The 22,438-nt window shown below is 40.9% G+C and overlaps 1 protein-coding gene across 5 annotated transcripts in view; it reads left to right on the forward strand.

Moving 5' to 3' along the window:
• The window catches only part of SASH1 (SAM and SH3 domain containing 1), a 191,902-nt gene that overhangs the window by 127,451 nt on the left and 42,013 nt on the right, over positions 1-22,438 (forward strand). For 4 of the 5 annotated variants that reach the window (XM_082049784.1, XM_082049785.1, XM_082049782.1 and 1 more), the window contains exons 3-8: positions 2,907-2,957; positions 3,079-3,128; positions 14,559-14,599; positions 16,148-16,234; positions 17,516-17,628; positions 19,086-19,187. In XM_082049784.1, the coding sequence (XP_081905910.1) occupies positions 2,907-2,957; positions 3,079-3,128; positions 14,559-14,599; positions 16,148-16,234; positions 17,516-17,628; positions 19,086-19,187 (444 nt within the window). The remainder of the gene's footprint in view (positions 1-2,906; positions 2,958-3,078; positions 3,129-14,558; positions 14,600-16,147; positions 16,235-17,515; positions 17,629-19,085; positions 19,188-22,438) is intronic. The other variant, XM_082049783.1, reaches the window with a different exon arrangement.

Here is a 22,438-nt window from a genome sequence, read left to right on the forward strand (position 1 = left end):
CTTTGTTACAGGTCTGTGCCAGAAGTTCAGTCAAGAGTTGTATTTTCCTAAGTATTTTCTTTTGGTTTCTTGTCTAATAGCAATAGGAAGAATAGCATTCTGCTGGAAAGGCAGGTAGGTGTATTAATAATAACAGTACAGGACTATCGGGTATTTTGCATTCCAGCTTTTGAGGAGGGAGAGTTGCCCTTCCTTCTGTCTTGATCCTATCAAGGCTCTCCTGTTCTATCAGGGTGGACTTGACAATAAATGAGAAAAAAGGAAACAAATACAGTCAGCTTTTGTTACATGGGATGTAGCGTGCTATTCAGCTGAATAGTTATAGGCTGAAAAGTAGTCACTTTCCATCTAATTGCAATTTCAGACTAAAACTTCACCAGCAACTAACTGCTCAAGCAAAAGACATCCGTAAAGACTTGGGAACCCACATAGCATCTTGTAAATGATATTAAAAAAAAAAAAAGAGCATCTTAAAAACAAAACAACAACAAACCACACTTTCAGCAAGCAGCTTTTTAAGACAACAGATAAAGAATCAGAAAGTTGCAATCTAAAAGCCTGTTGGGGCCACAGTGGATTCTCCTTACTGGCTATGTGAAACTATAAGATGAGATAGCTGATTAAATGCTCCTTTTTTTCGTATGTTCAGCACTATGTGGACACATCAGAGGTGCTCCTGAATGGGAACCATTTTGAGCACTGGGCTTGTCTTTTCCTCCCTCCTTGCAGACTGCTAGGCAGGGGTGGGAGAGTGCCCGAGGAAGATTCACAGCGATGTGCCTGCAGTCTTTCCCAGATGCAAAACTTTCTCAGATTCCATTTTGACAGAGCTAATGGAGAAAGAGAGGGATGCCTGGTGCCAAATAGCTAATTTCACTTTCCTGGTCTGTGAACATGTGTGGAATTTCCCTGGGCTCAGTCCAGCTTCTGCTTGACTAGAGTCCTGATGGATGTGTCAGTAAGTGAACATGGTCGCCTTTTCATACTGACTTCCACTTAAGGACTTCAGTTCCCTTTATGCGGTAGAAAATCTGCAAAAGCAGATATGCACACCGTGCATGGTCAGGCAAAATCCCCCCAATGGGCAATGACTCTGTGTTAGCCCTGTTTACAAGCAAGCACGTGGCCATGGGCCATCCTGTCACCTCCTGGCTGCTGTGACCAGCAGCGTGAGCTGACTGGGTCCTGTGCCAGCAGAGCAGGCTCCTCTCTGCTTTGAGTTTGCAGACTTTCTGGGGAGGGGGGCTAATCACAGAATCACAGAATGTTAGGGATTGGAAGCGACCTCAAAAGATATCTAGTCCAATCCCCCTGCTGGAGCAGGAACACCTAGATGAGACTACACAGGAATGTGTCCAGGTGGGTTTTGAATGTCTCCAGAGCAGGAGACAAACCCCCAGGGCAGCCTGTTCCAGTGTTCTGTTACCCTCACTGAGAAGAAGTTTCTTCTCAAATTTAAGTGGAACCTCTTGTGTTCCAGTTTGAACCTATTACCCCTTGTCCTGCCATTGGTTGTCACCGAGAAGAGCCTGGCTCTGTCCTCGTGGCACTCACCCTTTACATATTTATAAACATTAATGAGGTCACCCCTCAGTCTCCTCTCCTCCAAGCTAAAGAGCCCCAGCTCGCTCAGCCTTTCCTCATAAGGGAGATGCTCCACTCCCTTAATCATCTTTGTCACCCTGCGCTGGACTCTCTCCAGCAGTTCCCTGTCCTTCTTGAACTGAGGGGCACTGCTTCATGGCAGTCAGTGGTAATTTCCTGTTTAGTGTTAAAAGGCTGCATTTCCAGAAAGTTGTCTCTGGTTTTCTTTTTTTTTTTTTTAATTAGATCTTAAGAACGTTCTGTCACCCTTTCTGCAAACAAAGGGCATAGGAAGTACAATTTCACAGAGATAAGAGATTTACATGTAGGCCAAGGAATGCGTGAACAAAAAGACCTCCGGTATTAAGAAATAAATCCGCATCCTTTTTTTATTTTTTTGGAGCTTGTATACTACTGTGGTTACTCAGCTATGGTGAGCTGTTGGTTACGGTACTCACTTTGCCATAACTTTGCTAGGGGTAGAACTGGCTGAGAATAAAACAGCCATAAGTAGGTTCTCCCATTTTTTTCACACACAGATCAACCAGCAAAGTGTAGTTCTCAGTACTGACAACTATAATTTCTTCCACCATTCTAATTGGAGTTTTCTGACTGACTTCAGCTAGATTCTTTGTTAATAGCAGGTGCCTTTCAGGAGGCTGGCTTGCAGTCTGAAATTAAATACCACCAGTGGGACTTGCCTCATCTAACTTGAGGCAGCTGAAACCTGTCAGGCGTGTTGTTCTGTAGGAGTTCCAGTCTCACTACATCAGCTGCAAAGGGAGCCCAGATGACCAAGTCTTGGAGTAGATGGTTGTATCCTAGATGTTTGAAGAAAGGTGATTTGAGTTCTCACCTGTTGATGAATTTCTGTTTGAGAAACAGGCCTTGTTGAAATGTATCTGAATCCTCTCAGTATTTTTAGCTTAGAGAATGCTCTTTTAATGCCAGATTTTCCCTCTGTATTCTTTCTGAAGGTAAATTTTGGGAAATTTGGCTTGAACTTTTCTAACAAATTGTGTGATGATCTAGTGAAAATAACACATTCCTCTTTCTGTTTTATTTTTGAATCACTTTTGTCTGGCAATTTTACCTTCTTCTGTGTTCTCCAGTGATAAGGATGGAATTAGCTGTTCTACAGGAGTATTTCAGAATTTATCCTGAACGTGGTTCTTTCTGGAGAGATTAATGTTTCGCATTTGCACTGTTTTGAGGTGGTCTTAGGTTCTGTTATCCTGTTTCTTCTTGCTTTTTTCTTTCCTTCAGATTTCTTCTTTCCAGTATTTAGCTATTTCATTAACTTGACATCTGTTTTGTTTTAGGACAAACCTGATGCCAGCCCCACATCTCTACAGCTGCGATCCCAGATAGAGGTTAGTGCTTTGATTTTGATCATCCATTTTTGTTTATTTGTTCTTTAATTTGATATTCTGTATAAATTGGGCAATGCCTACTCTTGTGTCTGCTCTCACTGCCATGTGTTTTCCCTTGCAGGAGTCACTTGGTCTCAGCAGCACCGCGTCAACACCCGACACTGAAAGAAAGTAAGTGAAGGCACAGGAGGTGAGAAAGGAGGGAGGGGGAATCTGGCGCGTTTTCTTTTTTCTTGGAGTAAATTTGTTTTAGGTTGTTTTGGTTTTTCAGGATTTCAGATCCAGGTGTTATTAATGAAACCCCTTTTGGGACCTGCTTCTTCTCTTGTTGTCTTTTGGCTTTTTATTATTTTCATTGGGTTTTTTTAGATCAAGGGAAGGTTATCTTTTTCTCTGCTCTGTGAGCACTTGAGATGTGCATACACGAGAACAACTGGTAGTCATTTTGTGGAACATCAGTGATTTCACATTATCTGCAAATTAAAACTGCTTAAAAAATAACTTTCCGTGACTGGACCTAAATGCAGCCAGAAAGAGATAGGTGAGGGAAAGGGAGAGTTACACACTTAAACCGCTTTACTTTTCCTGTGCACTCCCGGGTTTGTAACTGTGTTTTTTAAGAGGGTGCCAAGGGAATGAAGTATTTAAAACCAGGCTAAAAGGATCTTTAATTTTAGCAGTCCTGAATAAAAGCCTCTCTGTGAGGACTGAGAGGGTTTCTGTTTACTGTCACCTCCTGCTGCAATGTGTTGCTTGTTTTCTGCACCTCCTTCCTTTGATCCCAAGATCTTGGATTCCTGCTGTGAAGGGTAACGTGCAGCACTGCATGAAGACAACTGACACTGTATCTCCAGTTGCCTGCACTTTGTGGGGTAATGCCAGCTGGACTGGTTCAGGAGTATGTGGAATCCAGTTGTAATGTGATGTGCTTTCATAAGGTTTTACAGTCCCACAGTTTAATATCTTCTAGTGATTCAACACTGGACTGTGATAGGAAGGTTGTAAGAAATTGGTGCCCTTGCTCTCCCAGTCAGCAGGAGGAGTGTCAGTCCCAGGGAGAGCTGTGGTGGGTGCAGGGTGTGGGGCTCACCTGAGCTCTGGCCACATGGAAGTCGAGTGCACAGTAGGGAACAGCTGCTTAGGGGCTTCCTGTGGAATCATCTGAAAGCTGATTCATGCTAAAGATCTTGGAAAGTGATAAATTGTCTTTTAGAGGTGCCTTGTCCCTCTTAATTGCTCAGAGAAAGCAGTGATTGTTTGCTTCAGGTAGATGCTAATTTTCAAAACAGCGTAAGACAGATAAGGTGAATTTTACCATGGGTACCATCACTGGCACCATGCTATATGCTATTAACAGAGAAAGCCTAGAAGGCTTAGAGTTTAAAAGTGATGTTTCAGATACTGAAATATTGAAAAGTTTTCTTCAATGATACATCCCTGGGTGACATTATAATGAAACCAGAAGTGCCAAGTGGATGGGAACATTATGAGAACTGCAATCTGGGAAGTAAGCCTCCAAGATTATCTTATAATCATAAGATTTTTCTCTAAGTCGCAAGGCACTTTCCCCATGGGTAAATATCATCATGCCATCTCAGGTAATAATGAAATAAAGATCTTGCAGGAGGGCAGCACACAACTGGGAATAAATTCCTCTTACACGTTCTAGCCAGCTTCCTAAAATGTGCCTGTGTAGGTGTAGTACCACAATTAACTTGAGTGAGAAGACAGTATCTACAAAAACCTCTTTCGAGTGACTCTGAAAGAGCTCATTTGCCTTACTGGAAGGAAATTAACCTCATTATTTTAGTTCGTATGGAAGACACCTGTGATTTTTGTGGACCTTTCAGGAGTGGAAGTGTCCTGTTTGAGGATTTGTCTGTCAGCTGAAGGGCATACCTGAGAAACCTGATTGGATATGCAAAACTGACCTGGGACATGTTGTGTCAAATATTTGCAAGATACAAGGCAGTGTGATGCACGCTAATTGGGCAAGGTGTTGAAAATAATAAATGGTATCTACTCAATACCATACAGATTATTCAAACCCAAAATTCTATAGGCCTGGGCCTATCAGTGACAGCCTGCTGCATCCATGCCAGTTTCATCCCTCTAGCTCAGAGGGCTGAATTGATGCAGAAATGCCTCTTCCAGAGTGGCAGAGTTTATAAAATTGATCTGCAGGAAAGCGACCACTTCTAGTCCATCTGATATGTCAGTGCTTGCTACTATCATTTTGAACTTGATGTTTTTTGGGGGAGGATGGCAGCCATAGAGGGATTTTTTTTTTTTTTTTTTTGGTTTCTCTGTTTACATTATGGCTTTCAACTGAATTTGTTGCGTGAGCATCCTATGAGAGACAGGAAAGATTTTCCCTTTGGGGATTCTGCTTTTGTGGTCCCTTCATGGCACATAATAGATCTGGGATAAAGCTTTTACAAAACTTCTTTTGTTGTGAGAAGACTCCAGTTTGCCAAACCTGAAACTCGATGCAGATGTCCATTGGTTTCTCATGTTCACAAAGAGATTTGGGGGCAAAAGGCAAGATTTGTCCCAAAATAGCCATCCACATTTTCAGGAGCTGAGAATCTGTTGTTGTGACTGCTCTCCCAAAGCCCAAGTAGAAGTTTACCCAAGAAAAAGTTTTATTTCTACATACTGAAAACACAAATGCTTTCCTAGCAAGAAGTGAGGCAAGTTGTTTCTTCTCTGGTGTTCTGAGCGGGTTACTTCAGAAAGTAGCAGCAGTCCAAAGGACAAACCCATGCTGGGATGGGGATGAGAGAGCGAGTGGCCGTTCTTGGTAGCTCCCTTGCCCAGCGCTGCTGCCTGCACACCCCACAGCTTAACGCTACCAGGGTCTAAAGTTTTAAAATAACACACCTGGATACTTGTTTAATTTGCCAGAGTTGAGAGAGTCCAGACAGAAAGAGGCTTTGAGGGAGTCCGGAAGAAGCTATGTTTGTTTTAACCTGGTTTGGTTTTTCCTTTTCTGTAGTGCCCAACTGAAGAGGGAGCCTGACTGGCTCCACTGTACACCACACTGAAAACAAATTAGCCTTGGTGCTCCGTGGTAGGAAAAAATCCCATTTGTGTGGGCAAGCGGTGTGCGTTTGGTCTTGCCTTATGTCTTTCTAACCCTGCTGCCCAGGTCATTATTATTATTATCTGTTCAAAGCCAGCGTGAAATTAGTCGTTGCCCTCAGTCCAACAAGTTGCTCACCAAGTATCTGTGCTGTGGGTGATATGCTGTTACTCAGAAGAGCAGCTGTAATGCTTAGAGGAAGGCGAAAGGGGTTAAATGAGGCTGGAGGCAGAGTTCCTTGTCACTTCAAGTCATTGTCCCTCCAAAAGGCATTTGAGGCAATGCTACCGTCCTCCATTGCTGACAACGCTGTTCCTAGTAATTAGATGAAGCTACAAAAAAAGACTGCACATAAGAACCTGCTCCATGCATTGTAAACGCCCTACCAGAATCGATTGATTCTGACAAAGAGAAAAAAATCTTCACTGTAGAAAAGGCCTCTGAGATCTATGTGAATAACAGCAAGGGTGCTGATGTAGCCTGAAAAGCTATCCATAAACAACAGAAAACAAAGTCATGTTTGTTCAAGCCTCGCCTCACAATTGCTCTGATTTTTTGGCCATACTGGCATTCCTTCTGTAAATTGAAACAGTTGGGCAGGCTTCTGAGTCATGTAATATTCCGCAAATAATACAACATGGAATGAAATATTTGTAGCTTTCTTCTCTTAATAATACATTTCATTTCCCTTTGCCCTTTCCAAGATTTACATCTTTTAAACTTCAGTCTTGATGTCGGTTGTGGTGCTGGCATAACTTTTCAGATTCTCAGTGTGCCTTCAGCAAGGTGGCAACAGCATCTTTAACAGTGATGTTATTTTAAACAAAAATCTCCCCAGAATTGCAGGTGTTTCTATAGATACAATGCCTTCTGATTTTGCTAGAAGAATCATCACTGTAACAAATATGCAGTAAATGTGTTCTTAGCACTTACTGTTGCTTCTTTGTCCCCATACCATGTAGATCTGGGGATGTATTGTATATACAATCCCTATTATATCCAAGTGATGGCAACACCCCAAGGATGTTTACTCAGGCAGGGGACTGAGCAGGGTTTTCTCATAATTATAAACAGAGGGTTTAAAACAATGTAATCCAACTTTTAGCCTGTTCCCATTTTTGAGCATTCAAGTCTACATGACAGACTGATGAGCTCTGCATGTTTGCCAGGAAATCCAGGTTAAACCCCGTCCCCTGAACTCAGGCTTCTGCATCCTGACTCTCATCCTGTTTTTAGAAGAACTGGGGATGTTGCAAAGGGGAAGTTTTGTGTTTTCCCTCTTGGGAAATATAACTGTTTGCTGTCACTATTTGCTCCAGCAGCCTGTGGGCACGTTTTGAATGTGGTGTATCAGAGAGCTGCCCGGAAAGAGAAGGAAGTGGGTGAGAGACCCAAGAGCACTGTGTACAGATAGGATGAGGTATAGTCACTACTATATACTCATTTTTTTTCTTTGCAGCTGCTAGAGAAAGGAAGGACAAAAAACAACACATGGGATAGCATTTGTGGCTGTATTTGGCATTTCATAGGTGTTCCCACCACCTTTGTGTGGCAGTGGATGTCATGAATTGTCACCTCCTGTGTGAATCGCCTGCTCTTTCTTGGACTGTACCACTCAAGCACACTCCTGACCAAGTAAATCGTCATACTGCGTATTAAGTGCCACAATTCATCCTGCCGTACTCCTCAGACTGTACTACAGTACAGTTTCTGCTGTTTCAACTCTGTGATCCTCAGGACCTAAATGCCAGACTCTGCCAGAGCAGAGAGCTGAGCAAAAGCAGATTTGTGGAGGGGAAGGTGCTGGAGAGAAGCACGGCCCTGTGGGATGCAGGCAGCCCAGGGCAGCATTACTGGGGGGCTTGACATTCCCCCGGCACCGGGGACCTGGTCTGCCCTTGGCAGCTGTGTCCTCAGCTCCATGCTTCAGCTGCTCCTGAGGGGGAATGTCTATGTCATCCTCTTTGTGAGTGCAGGACATGCGTCTTTAACTGAGCCCCTCACACATTGAGTTCGTATAGTTTGGTCAGATCCCTGGTGGCTTGTTGGGTGTGTCAGAAGAGGAGTCATGGGCTGATCAGGGGTAACCTCTTTCGCTGAGGCTGCTATCTGCATGCTGTTTTCTCTGCAGGAGAAACTGTTGGCTGAATATATTTTTAAGGATTTTCTGCAATGGATGTGCCATATTAAAGCCTGTCACCATCCTGTGGTATAAACTTGAACTCCAAACTAGCCTAAGACTCAGACAGTGCCTGCAGTTCAATGTTCTCATCCTCCACTGTGATTTTCATTGAAAGCAGCAGTCTCTCTAAAAATGGCTTTTGTTTTGCAAAAGGGTTCATGCAAGCCTCAAGTCTGCACCTTTTGGTATACTACTTTACTGGCCTTTGCCAAAAGTTTTTAACATTAGATTTCCTAATCTGCTTCTCCTACAGCATCCAAACTGCAGGTCAAGCTTTGAATGCAGGAGGTTATTAAATCATCCCTCCAGGTCATGGATGTGAGGGGCTTAAATGCCATCATGTTTGATTCTGGCAGCATCTCAAGGTGCCCAAATTAACTTTGGCAGGCATTTGTAAGCTCATCTGCAAAGAAACAGGAGCACAGCTCTGACAGAGGATGTGAGGCAGAAAGACAGCAGAAACTGAGAACAAAGCAGAAAATGAGCAGACACCAAACCCAAGGATGCTAACGACTGCACTTAATTACTAGCAGAATAAATGTTTCCTTTTGCATAGTTTAAAAGTAGAAAGGAATACTGGACAAAAAATAAGTAAGAACTTGCCATATTTGAGATGTCTGCATTTAAGATACCTTTTTTTTTTTGTACCCTGTGCTTACAGGAATCAAGAAGCATGAGTGAATGTGTATGGCCCTGTTTTCACTTGTTTGAGGCCTGATTTAGTCAAAGCCAAATTATTCATGCTGCCTTTAAACAGCCTCCTCAAGAGAAGTAGGGCAGGAAACTCCCACAATAACCCGCACAATGGGAGCGAGAGGCCAGCCAAACGCCGCCTGGGACACGTGAGGAGGGAAACCAGTGTGCCTTTGAGCAGCTGGAAGAAGATTTCAAGCCTGGTAATTTTGTAAGAGGAAGCATGAAGGACGCCTTTCATGAGAAAGCCCGACTTGTCGCAGCTAGTCGGCACGGCACGTAGTAAGCAATGCCCACAGAACAGAGTGTGTTGCATGTGGTACCTTGGGCCCTCCTCTTCGCTGCCAAAGAGCTATTTTTTAGCTGGCAATTATCTGACTCCTGGCTGAGACCCACCAGTCAGTTATTAAGTACGTGACATAGCCCCATCTGCCCACTGCCAGTCACTGGACCAAGCCCGTGGGACCAACGTGGTGGCTTCCATGCTGGTGGTGGCAGAAAATACACATCCACACACACGGCCCACAAGCAGCTTAGTGTTTGTTTCCACTGAGAAAGTTTTGACCTGCTTAAAGAGCCATTGCTATGGAAACCTAATGAGAAGATAATTGAATGAAACGTCTTTGCTTTCCATCCCTTTTTCACACTGGTGCCAGCAAGGTCAGAACCTTGCAGGCCTGCTTTCTCTTCAGGTTCATGCAAATTTGATAAAAATACCAGAGGCCCGTTTTCTTTCCTGTGCCAGCTCTGGTTAGATAAATTATCTTGTATTCAGTCAGGACCATTTACAAGTCTGTCAGTTTTTCATACTAATTATGTGAGTGAGCCATTTCTAATGCACACAGATAACCAAATGGCTTTGCAGCACAGCCAGCATGGGCTTTTGCATCGATTTATTCACTGCTATGAATGTGCATAGTATTTGTAGATTGAAAATCCCATCCAAAGCATTTTCCTCAATGGGCTATAAATAGTCATTGGGAGGGAATAAGAGAGCCACTATCAGTTTATTGAAGATCATAACAGTAGTGGTTTCATTATCAGATGGTGCTGTGCACCTGTGGATTTTATGGTCCATAAATGAGATGCGGCCATGTGTTAAAGCCCATCTGCATTTAAAATACTTAGTGTTGAAACAAAAACCCATCAGAAATCCTGTCATTCTCAGTTCCTATGTTTGTTCTCTTTAAAGAATTATGAGCTTTCAAAAATCAACAGGCATATTCATGAAAGCAGCACATGGTGTCATTTGTTTCCTTTCCCATTTCTGCGGTGTACCAGCACATTCACATCTCAAGGCACGTATGACTGTCTGTTGTAAAGTCAACCACTCTGTATGCAAGATAAGCCCCAGTGTTTTTGTTTCTGAGATCAGAATCAGTCCAGAGTTAACAGGGAAGGCTGTAGCTTGATACATCCTAGTTAAAACCCGTGTTAATACTCAGATACAGTCTCAGCTGGCTCGTGATACAGATGTGTGCGTTGGTTCTTCTTTACACTCTCAAGTTCTGGAGCCTACCTCCAGGATTCAAAGGTTAATTTAAAAAAGTGAGGAACTGCTTAGGTCAGGGGTGTCAAACTCATTTTCACTAGGGGCCACCTCAGCCTCGCGGTTGCCTTCAGAGGGCCGAATGTAATTTTGGGACTGTATAAATGTAACTACTCCTTAGGTATAGCAAGATCATCCCCGCTGTAGCACTTTTATGGGAAGACAGATTCAAAGACTGTTTTGGATGCCTGGCTTTGCCATTGTTCCTACAAAACCACAGGCTGCAAAAGAAGAACCAGAAGTGCCCTCCAGAGTCAGTCTTCATGTCCAGGTCTTTATTGTCAAAGGCATCTGTTCTGGTCTCTGTCTTTCAAGGACTCTCTTAAAAGCCATGAGTTTTTAAAGCTGCCCTCCCTGTCTCTACCTACTGTTGGAAGTTTGTCCAAATAGGAAATGTTAACTCCTCCTTTCTAATTTCTTTCCAGCTTAAGTCTACTTGTTCCTGTGCCTGATTTGTTAAGAGGCACTAATTAATTTTCTTGCAGCTTTCAGTTTTGACAGGCAGAACAGGCAAGCCTTTTCTAGCTTTCTCTCATAAGATAAGCTGTCCAGTTCCCAGACTATTCCAATAGTTTTTCTCTTTACCACTTCTGCTTTGAATTCATTTTATTGAGAATGAGTAATGATGGTTGTACAGCTATTCCCTTATATATTTACTCTTTGTACTGCCACTGGAATTTCCCATCCTTATGCCTTTTTAACATGTTAACTTTGTCTCAGTCATCCTTTTTCAGTTAATATCCCCAGATACTCTGTCATTTACAAACATTCATCACTTGAAAGACTGACTTTTGTGTCAGTCCTGTTTGTGGACTTGCACATTTTAGCATTGAATGTAAACTCATTTCTGTTAAGTCAGTCTTTCTAATCAGCTAATTCCTGGTCCAGGTTCTCCACTCTGGCTGTTGCTACTAAATTTCGTGTCACTGATCACTGAGTGATCTGATGTAATTTACTAAACTCCACTGAAACTCGTCTCTCTAAGGCAGTAATATTTATTTACTCCCCAAAGTAGCTCTCTTTTTAGATTATCTATTGTGTTGCCTTTTTTTTTTCCCCCCTCATTTGTTTATTTCGTCAGTTTGGCTCCAAAAGATAAAAAATATCAGCCTAGAGACTGTTTTGAAATTTTGAGAGTAATGGATTAAAGTTTTGACCCCTTCTGCAGCTCGCTTCCAGAGATTGTGGGTTGATAAGAGAGTACTTTTTCCTTCTAGCCACGAATCTTTTTTTCTTCCTTCTTGCCTGGACATATACCCATACATTTCTTCTGCTATATGCTGTGACAGAGTACGTTTCATGTGAAAGCTTGCTAATGAAGTTGTACATCAGACCACAACAAAAACGAAGGCCTCCACAGCGGAGTAATGGCATTTGGCTCCCTTTCAGACACGCAGGGCTGAAACTTCTGCCAAGTGTCGCTGCATCATTAACTTTCAGTACAAGTTATCAGTCTATGAATGGAAGAACACAAATCACGTTCAGTGCACGTTTACAGAGGAGCTGCAGATTTAGCAGAGTAAGGGAGTGTTACTGGCAAATCAAACACACAGTGACTCTGAGGTACTCTGGAATTTTTCACCAGACATCTAGGAAGTAAAACTCTTGATTGATTTCACCGAGGATTTTTAAGCATCAGAGTTGTCTGGTGGAACTAAAAAGCAAGTGCTTTATCAGGCTCCATGTGGTAGATTTTGTTGGCATTTCCACCTCTTCAGACCAGCTGTTGGCATTTTCAAGGTCAGGCCAGGCATGGAAGATTTCCTCTTTGGGGAATGCATGAAATGATAATTGGAATTTGCATCCTCTGATGAAGCTCAACATAGTTCTTAAATCAGTTATAAATGAAAAGGTGGTCTGCTTGCTGTGGATCCTGCTCTTCTCCTCGCCCCCTCTAGTTCACGCACATCAGAAGTTTGCTCCTACTGCTCTTCCCCTTCTCTGGAGGCCAGTGTGTGAGGAGTTCGTGGCCTCAGGCTAATTCCCAGTGAACAGATGTCCACATCACAAACGTTGCCACTACACCTGCTACTTACTTGCATCGTTGTTGGCAACTGTGCAGGAGAAGAAAAGGATTTAAATGGATTTGTATGCTGAGGAGTGCAAGAGGCTGATTTCACTAGTGAGACGAAGTTCTTATCATTAGCAGATTTCATTTTCTAAGGATGGTGATTTGAGGCATTCAATGGATACTAAATTAATTTAAGATCAATGCTTGATGGGTGAGATCTGTCCTCAGATTAATTCTGTCAGTTCTAACAGAACTTGGCTGTCTTTTACTTGGTTGTCTCCATATACAAGTCCACATACTTTTAGTCTGATTTACCTTTATTGAAAAAAATACTAGCTGACAACTTTACTTTTAAGTGTCTAGATGAAATCCCGGCCCTGTTGAAAGTCTTTAAATTTTGACACTGGCTTTTCTAGAGTTTTTAGCCAAAAAGTATGTGGCTTTTTTCTCCTGGATTTCTTACACAAGCTTCTTAAAACCTAAACATTTGGTGGCATATCATTAACTTTTTCCCTTCAAGGTTAAACTTTTATCAGCAAGGAAAACACTTAAATTTCTCCCTCTGCCTGGTGTACTACAAATCTGAAACTAGGTTGTTTCAATTGGTTTGCAGTTTGTGCTGGATGAATTTTCTGATCAGTCTGAGGTTGAGGGAGGTAACATTTCAGAGCTTCTCTGTGCCAAACCCTCCTTGTCTAGATGAATTACTAAATCAAACTGAAACTTCATACTGTCTCATTTCTGCTTTAATGATGTTTCTGCAAATTGATAAGCATGTTTTTCATGCTTACAAAATGTTGGCCAGTAATTTGCTTACATCTTTTAAACTCTGAACTGGCTTGAACTAAAATTTTCCTTCAAGTGGTTTTCTAAATTGATCAAAAACTCTTCATTGCCCTCTTCTGGGGAGTCTAAGAAAAAGCAAGGAGCCCATGCAAACACTGAGGACAGAAACGAGAGTGTGGATTGTGTGTATTATTACATGGCCCCATTCAAAGAACGATTTGGCTTGAGGTCTTCTGGGTGTGCTGGGGTACGCGTGTTTCTGTTCTGCGTGGCTGCAGCACAACCACTGCACAACGGGGCTTTGTCGTGCTGTGGGGCCGAGCTCTCGGCAAAACCGCTACCGCAATGCTTTGCACTTGGAGCCTCCAGCAAAGCCGTTGCAGCTGGCAGAAGTCATTTCACCAGCTTGGCACAGCTTGGTTAAACAGTGATTCCCATAGCAAGGCTTCAAATAATTGCACAAGATTTAGTAATTTCTATTAGCTCCATTTATACAGACAGAAAAAAGGCAATGAAGAGGGGCGATGTCTCATCAGAGATCCCACAATGTACCGTTGGCACAGAGTTGGAATCCATTATGGAAAACTAGTTCAATGAACATAAAGACCAAGAACAAAACATTTACTTACTATTTTAGTGGGTTGTTTTGTAAAGTCCATGTTCTGTTAAAATAAGTCTCTTCAGCTAGCTTTTGAGGAAGGAAGTACACACTGGTGGGAAAGCACACGGAAGGTATCAGGAGAAAGAAGCTGCAGTCTTCACTCGTGTGGTCACAACTCACAGGGTAGACAAGCCTTTTTCACCTTGTCTTTAAATCTTTACTCCTTGCTTCTACACAGTGGCTTCTGAAAGTTCAATAAGTGCATATTTATAAAGCATTTTCAGATAGAAAACAAATAGGCCAAAAACTGTTATACAGCAGAACAAATACAGCATCCCCATGCTGCAGTTTCTAAGGTAGCCAAATTACCATTTTACAAATGGAAAGGAGGAAAGAATCTGAAAAAGTGTTTTTTCTGCGGGATCCCTAGACTCTTTTGCCTTAACCATAGGTTTCTGTCAGTATATATTTTTTCCGTGCTCATCACACGAGGCATGTTTAAGAGGGAAACTGGGTTGCTGTGGTCAGACCAGTGGGTTCAGTTTTTGTTTCCAGCTTGCTGTGTCGGGAAGAAACAGGAAGAGAAAACAGCTCATGATAGACTGTTTGGAAACTATGATTTACTGTAATCAGACAGCTCCCATGAAATGTGAGAAGCCTGCATCAGTAAGTCCATTTCTCTTTTTTGTCCTAGGCTTTCCATTCATAAATCAAGTTCGGAAGAAGGCTCTGTAGGTCAGTATATTTCATTTTATTTGATACTCCTATGGAATTCTTAAGGAGGTTTTGAGTTTTGCTTGTGCTGGGATGTGAAGAGCTGAGTAAACACAATGCTGACAGAAGTCAGCAGCACTGGTTGTGTGTGTGGAGAGTGAGCGTCAGTAGTTTTAACCTAAATGCTGGGTGTCTCGGTAATCACTGAGGCTGCTCAGCCAGCATTGTCATGTGATAAATATGCATCTTTTGACTTTTTATTTTGAATTTCAAATGTCTACACATTAGAACATTGCTAGCCTATCTGTTTCTATTCTGAAAATTGCCACCACCAGTGAATAACTGGGCTTTTTGTTATTTTTGTTCATGTCATGCCAGAGTCTCTTCTTTTGTTTCTGAAATATTTTGCATTCTTAAATATGTATTTGTTTTCCATTGTATTTCACTTGTGGATTGTTTTGGGTTTTGGTTTTGTTTTTTAACTTACTATAATGAGTTCATATTGCTATTCTAACTTATTACTTGAGCTGATATATTCCTGGAGAAATTTTATTTTGCTTGTTGGAGAGGAAAAGAAAAACTAGGAGGTTTTTCTGTTTGCTTCTTTTTATTTTTTTTTTAATAGGGACATTTTCACAGTCTAAACTTCAGAGAGTCAGTAAACCCAGCTCTAGATCTTCTAGGGTGAGATCCAAAATGCTGTTGTCACATACTGAAACACAGTGGCACAGTATAAACTGTGTTCCTTTGAATTTTTCGAAAGAAGAGGGATGAGGCAGCTCTTTATCAGTAGCATTTCTGCCAGATCGGGCACAGAATGTTCTCTTGGAGATGGAATAAACTTTCTGTCATGTGCCTTGGTTAATTCAACAGAACACAGTTACATGCCCTACCTTGAGCCAGGTCCTGTTTCTTTTTTAGAACAAATCATTTACTTCTGGGTCATCAAGTCATATGCAGATCTGATAATGGACATGGAGACCCAGCCTTGTAGAATACAGGCGTACAGAGAGCAAGCGTCAGATGTAGCTGATGCTCTCAAAATTTCTCAGGCCAAGCAGTAGAATGTGCATGTGTGTGCATGTGTGTGTGCATTTTTATATATGTAAAATTTTTCTTTTCTGTATACGTACACATGCATATTAAAAAAATAATTATCTGAGTTGTGGCTTAAGCTGCATAATTGTGGTTCAGTTAAAGAGAATAAACCAAAAAAATACTTCAAAAACACTTCCAGACTTGACATTAACAACTCGACACATATCAAAATGAATGCAAAATATTTTCTGTTTATAATTCAAAATATGTAAGTTACTGGCTTATCTCAGTCTTCTATAGCATTGGCAATTATAAAAGAATGTGCATTTCCCTGAAATAGCTACATCAGCATAGTTCAAGTACAGAATAAATCAAGGAAAACAGAAAAATTGAGATTATTTTTTTTTCTTGTTTTTGACTTAGAAAATACAACTTAATGCTTAAAAGGTTCTCTAGCATTTGCTAACTAATGTTTCTTTCTGAAATTCTTTTTCCCTTTCCCCTCATCCTCCCTCCCCGCTTTTCTTTTAGGGAAAGCAGACTGGAAAAAGAAAAATAAGTTTTTTTGGCAGAATTTCCGAAAGAACCAGAAAGGACTAATGAGGCAGACTTCAAAAGGTAACTCTTTTTTAAGGGGACATAACCTATCCATATAAAATAGAAGGAGCCAGTGTAACAGAGGAGTAAAATTCATTTGCAAGAGTGTGGCGGTTGGCGGTCTGTGGATCTGGAAGTGTTGCAGGGTTGGTTCATTGTGACAGGGCTCAGAAAGACAAGTCATGTTCTGTGAGACTGCAGATGGGAGGCTGGAGTGCCTTCAGTCCCAACTGCCAGTGATGGCAGGTGTGCAATGTAATGCGGTTAATATTTATTTATAAGTAATATCTGTAAATGAACAAGGTGCCTTTTTTTGTTTTTCACCTGTTTTTGCCTTGATGGGAGAAATGCTGATCTGTTTTAATTAGAAATATGTTTCTCCTTTCTTCGGTTACTTTGCCATGTTTGCTTTAGGATTGAATCCAGGCTCTCATTGTAGAAGATACTACAAGAAGGAGCAGTAAAAGGACATCTGGTGATTAGTGCAAGTGTAGGATCAATACCACTTAAACTGTCAGGTGTCTTTCTCTAGTTCTTCTCCAAAAGATGCAGCTGTGCATTGCTTTATGTATTTCTCTTCACATAGAAAATTCCTGTTTCCCCATGTGTGTCTGTTAGAACCTAGTGTTGCGAACAGATGTGTCTCCACGTCACCATGTCTGTGTTCAGATGGATTGTAAAGATGACAGGAGCCTGCTTAGGAGGTCAAAAAGGGGCACATTTACCCTCTCAGTTAAGTGTGGGTCCATGATGGCTCTCAAGGCACATTATAATTGCCCATGCTGACGTATGTGCCAGGCACATACCAAAAGGAGAGATCCTGGAGTTGAGAGTTCCGGTGCATCCAGCACCCTGTGCCAGCACGTTGGCCAATGAGGTAGCCTGGAGAGATGGGGGATCGTGGCCACTCCGCAGCAGAGAGCTGCAAGGGCTCAACGCACTGGTCCTGAAAAGGCTTCCCACCTGCTCCGGCAGCTGACAACAGCGTTCGTCAGGGCTGAGTGCAGGACTTTCTCTTCTGATCCTTGTTTTTCAGGGTCAATAACTGTGTGATGACAGTCACTTTATTTCTCCTTGTCACATTCTCTTGCTTTCGATGTCAAAGTAGACTTAGTTTTCTAGCCCTAATTTAACTTCCAAATAATTGTACTGTGAGCCTGCTCTGGGGAGGGTCTGTTTCTGGCCAACCAGGTCCACATGGCATCCAGGTTTCAGAGCACTGGGTAAAATCCGGTTTCAATGAACGCCACTCTGTACATGACCTCTTACACATTCTTGTTATCTCTGTGCTTTTTCCTGCAGGAGAGGATGTAGGGTATGTGGCTAGTGAGATCACGATGAGTGATGAAGAACGGATCCAGCTGATGATGATGGTCAAGGAGAAGATGATCACTATTGAGGAAGCGCTTGCCAGGGTATGATATGTTCATCCTTCAGTTTCCTTGAGAAACAAGTTTTAAGATGTGGGATATACCAATTTGGAGTTTTCATTTGCTCAGTAAACATAGAAGGGTGAGAAAGCCTGCTTGTTTGTCCCATTGCACTAGGTAGCTTCAAGTTTTGATGAGCTTGCCTTATTTGTTTCAGAATACATATATTTCTTATTATTTTCCTGCTGCTAATGGCTGAAGGGCAGTTTAGTTGAAGGCTTCAATTTTCATCAATTACAAATTTTGAAAATACCAACATTTAACATAAAAGTTCTTCTGCTGGTTTCTTAGCCAAAAAGGTGAAGTTTTGTTTTAATAGCCTTCAAGAAAACATATTCAGACATTGTTGGCATTTGACATTAAAACCAACACAGACTTATTTTTTTATAAGTACAGTGGCTGTCACAAGTGTTTCTTTATAAATCTTAATAAACCACAAGAAAAAAATAATTACAAGGTGGTGTATTTGTGAAGCAATAGGGCTGAGATTTTAATTGCTCAGGAACCAGAAGATCACTGTTGAATTTCCACATCACTTTTGATTTGGTACCCTTGTTCAAAATACTGTGATGGAACACAGGGTTTTCTGTATGGGCCCCATTAGAGCTACAGAAAGCATGGTTTAGATCATGAATTGACCCTCAGATAAATTTCTGTACTGACATAATGCATCTTGAAATAGATTATCCTAAAATATAAAGTTATGTTATTGTCTGAAGAAAATATTGCTTTGTTGGGAATCATATAATGGGGAAAAAAAAAGGCAAAATTCTAAATTTACTGAGTGGTAATTTTGGAAATTCATTTTCTGCTCTGCTGTTAAAAATTTTGTGGAGTGGGTTGTAACTAATCTGTATGGTTCATATATGTACTAGTATCGTTTCCCCCTAGTGGTCTGAGCTACTAGCAGCAACGTTGTTTGTTTGTAGTATGATCATTTCTTGACGATCCTCTCAAAAGCTTGACTCCAGTAGGGTTCGTTTTATGTCTTAAACCTTTTACTGGAAAATCAGAAAGATGGTCTTTTGTTTTAAAATGGTAAAAGACGATTCCTAGTCTTTCTGTGGATCCTTTATGAAAGAAATTGTCAGGCTAATGAGATTTAGTCAGTCCACTGTTAAACTGTGCCTTTAAGATGGGGAGGCATATTTTATATTTTATCAATGACAATTCATCAAAATTTGGTATTTACAGATCACTTCCTTTTAGGAAAAAAAAAATCTCAGCATTAAACTTGTGATTCTAAAGCAAATTAATTTATTTTGAACAAGTGAAATGTGCAGTGCGAAAGTTCTGATTTTCCCAGTTCCACAATCATATGGGAAGGGGCTGGGGGAAACACAACACAACACTGCTGAAAGGACATTAAGTCTTGCTGTTTTACTGGAGATTCAGAGCTGCTTCTCACTGGAAAATGTTCTTGCTGTCTTTTCAAATTTCAGCTGAAGGAGTATGAAGCCCAGCACAGGCAGTCAAGCACTGTAGATACTACAGAATGGCCGGATGGTTCTTACTCGGCATTTGATGGCTCTTCCAATTGTAATGTAAGTACCTGTCTTTCTGATATAGTTTCCCAATATCATTTAATATTTAAGTTTGGGTTTGGTTTGGTTTTTTTTTCAGTACAGAGTTATCCTGATTTACCTGGTGATTTCTGTAATAGAAAATATATAATTTGACGTTGTGATGATATGTCCTGTCTGCAGAAAATCTTTAATGTGGATTTTAAAACTTCAAGGTCTGCTGTCATAGGCTTTAATGGTCTTTTTTGTACAATGTCTTTCTTCCCTTTTTTTTTTAATCTGATCCTTTGCCACTGAGCTTTTGAAACACAAGTGATTCCAAGCAAAAATGCCCATGTTCCAAAATGCCCAGAAAAAGTTTTTTAAGTTGTTTAGAGGGAACTCTTTCGCTTTCCTGATTAACAGTAACTGAGAAGCAGAGTTTCTCAGGCCTTGCTAGCCCCTGTTGATACATTCTGCATGAGGGTCTGGCTAAGTCCTGGCTACCTGCTGCTTTCAAACAGTTCTATCTCTGCATTTGCTAACTCTCAGCCCAGAGAGTTTGCAGCTTTTGCCAGACCCATAAGTAGTAAGGCAGCTTTCCTCCCTCATTTTTACTTCTGAGCTGTGTAGCTTCTGTTGTTTTTATGGGCACCAGACAGCCTTTGTGTCATGCCATACTGAATTAATTAATTTTTCCTTCCAAGTATCTTCATTTGACTGAGTAGTTTATTCCACTTCATTTCTCTAATTGAAAGCTCACAGATAAATCTTAGAGAAGAACACATTCGGCTGTCAAATCCAAGCTCTTTGTAACCCACATAATTGAATCATGGGGTTTTGAGACCATTGATTGATTTATTTATTTTATTGTCAATGGAATTTCCTGCTGACTGTAGCAGACAGCTTCTCCTCCATAAATGAGAAGAGGAATGCTATGTCATTTTGTGAGATGTTTAAAATATTTTGTGGTGGAGAAAGACTTTCTTGTTTGTATTCAAAAAAATATGTGTCCATCTTCAGCTAGATGGAAGCAGAGGTGGACTGACGTTGCCTTAAATCAGAAATGTGCAAAGAATGGACAAGGAAGGGTCGTGACTCTTCTGCACTGATTGCTTAGCTGGCTGAAAGATGTCTCGGTCTTTTCCTCGTTAGTATTTATAGCCTGAACTTTCCCTCCTTAAGGCCTTTGGCTAAGGTACCTATTGCAAAAAAAGGCTCTAAACTCTCTCCGTGGTCAAATCTCAGAAGGAAACTGAATTTCTCTCTTAAATCCTCTGATAGTGCTTTTTGCTTGTGTTGAAGTTACTGAAAGCTGTATATAGCTCTGAGGACTGAACATGACTCAATATTTGCTCCCTAATGGAATGACTTGGCACCTTTTCTGTAAAATTATTTTCCTAAGCCATCTTTGCACTTTGAGCCAAGAACTCTGCTGCCTGTCTCTGCTGTTCTGCTGGGATATGAACCATCTTCCTCCTGACTTCAACAGGGAATCTCTATTCCATCGCTGTAGATACCTCTCAAGATTTTTTACTCTTCCTCCTAGATTTTTACCTGGTTCCATTTAACAGAAGCCATGAAACTGCTTGCCTTCAAGGGAAAAGCAGATCATTTGCAGAAGTGAAACTTCATGTTAGAACATAAGTCAGCTTGGCTTCTTTTTTTGTGGACAAGAAAGAAACTAGGGTTAACTGGGGTGAAAGACTGGGCTAAAATGGACATGCAAGAGGGGAAGAGCAAGCAGTGCAAAGTATCAGATATGTCTAGAGGTAGGGTGTGTGCTCACCCAGAGTGTTTTGCCAAGGGATCTCTCTATTAATCTAAAATGACCAACTTTTGAGAGGTGCAAAGGTGATTCTGTTTTAAAGCCCTTTCTTTGACAAATGGTTTGATTTTCAGTGCCACTTATGTGAGCTGTACTCTGTGAATTTGGAATCTCAGCTTAAAACTACCTCACTTTTTTTACAGAGGCCACAAAGCAAAGATATTTTCCATCTATTGAAAACATTCTGTTAGGTAGCCCGCTGCCTTCTAACCTCAGAATGTAATTGAAAATATGAGTCACTGAAACTGAAGCTTCTGGTTTTAATTAAAACTCCTTGGGCTTTTCTGGTTCTGTTGGCATTTTTTCTGTTTTCTGTTTTTTTCAGTCTTATGGCCAAATTGTTACTAGACAAGTTTTAATGGAACATTGTGATCATACTTGATCATTTTGTAAACATTTTGTGCACATGAATGATAAAAGCGAATTGCACATTGGGCAAATTTAGGAAAAGAAGGTTTTTTTTTCAGTTGCTATACATTTTTTTGGTAACCTTAGGGTTTTAAGAGATATCAAGACACTAGTATAACAGCTTTTTTTTCCCTTCTCATTTTATCTGTGCAGGCAGAGAGGCCTGCTGGTAGTTAGGAGGACTTAGGAGGATGAGTCACTAGGTTTTTTGTGGAGAATCTTGGTCTAGCTTTGCCTAATGACTACATTTCAGGAAAAAAAAAAAAAAAAGTTAGAATCTAAGTAATTAAGCAATCAGAGAATCTAAAATGAAGGCAGAATGTCTGGAGTATTCCAAGGGTTTAAGTACTCCATTAAGTACTCTGTTGCTTTGAAGTCAACTCTGCCCACAGCATAAGAACAGCCACCTACAAGATAACATCTACAGAGTAAATATTATTAGTTGTTGTCATTTTCCTTTTTAGGAAAAAAAATAAATGACCACTTTTTTTTTTTTTTAATCTGTATAGCTGTCATGTGTTTATGACTAACATCATTGGTGTTGATCTTTAACTCATTTTAAAGTTTGATTTAAGAATTCTTTTTCCTAACTCCTCCTCTTTTAAATTACTATACCAGGAAGCAAAAACTTGCATTTTGTGCCCTTACAAGACTAAACTTTAAAGATGAACCACTAAGGACTGAAGGGTCATCCTCTCAGCATCCCAATGTCATTGCTGTGCTGTTAATTGTATATCCTGTTTGTTCTTAAAAAACCAAACAAACGAAGGCATTGCCAAGGCAGTAGGTGACCTGGTTCTCTGCCCCTTGAGCACTTTATAGCTTTCGGTCTCACTACTGTGGTCCCTTTGTTTCACAACAAAGTATGTGTGTTATTTATTTGCTAATGTGGGAGTGTTGTTGAAACTGTTTTTCTTTTTAGTCAGATGCATCAAAAGTCTAAAACGCCTCATCATTTTTTTACAAATTTATTTCTGAATATTTATATTTCATCTCTGTTGGAATGAAGGCTGCTCACAGTAACACTAGACAAGCTTTCATTGCTTTGTGCCAAGTG

The sequence above is a fragment of the Streptopelia decaocto genome (assembly GCF_964273445.1).
Source record: "Streptopelia decaocto genome assembly, chromosome: 3".
NCBI lineage: Eukaryota > Metazoa > Chordata > Aves > Columbiformes > Columbidae > Streptopelia > Streptopelia decaocto.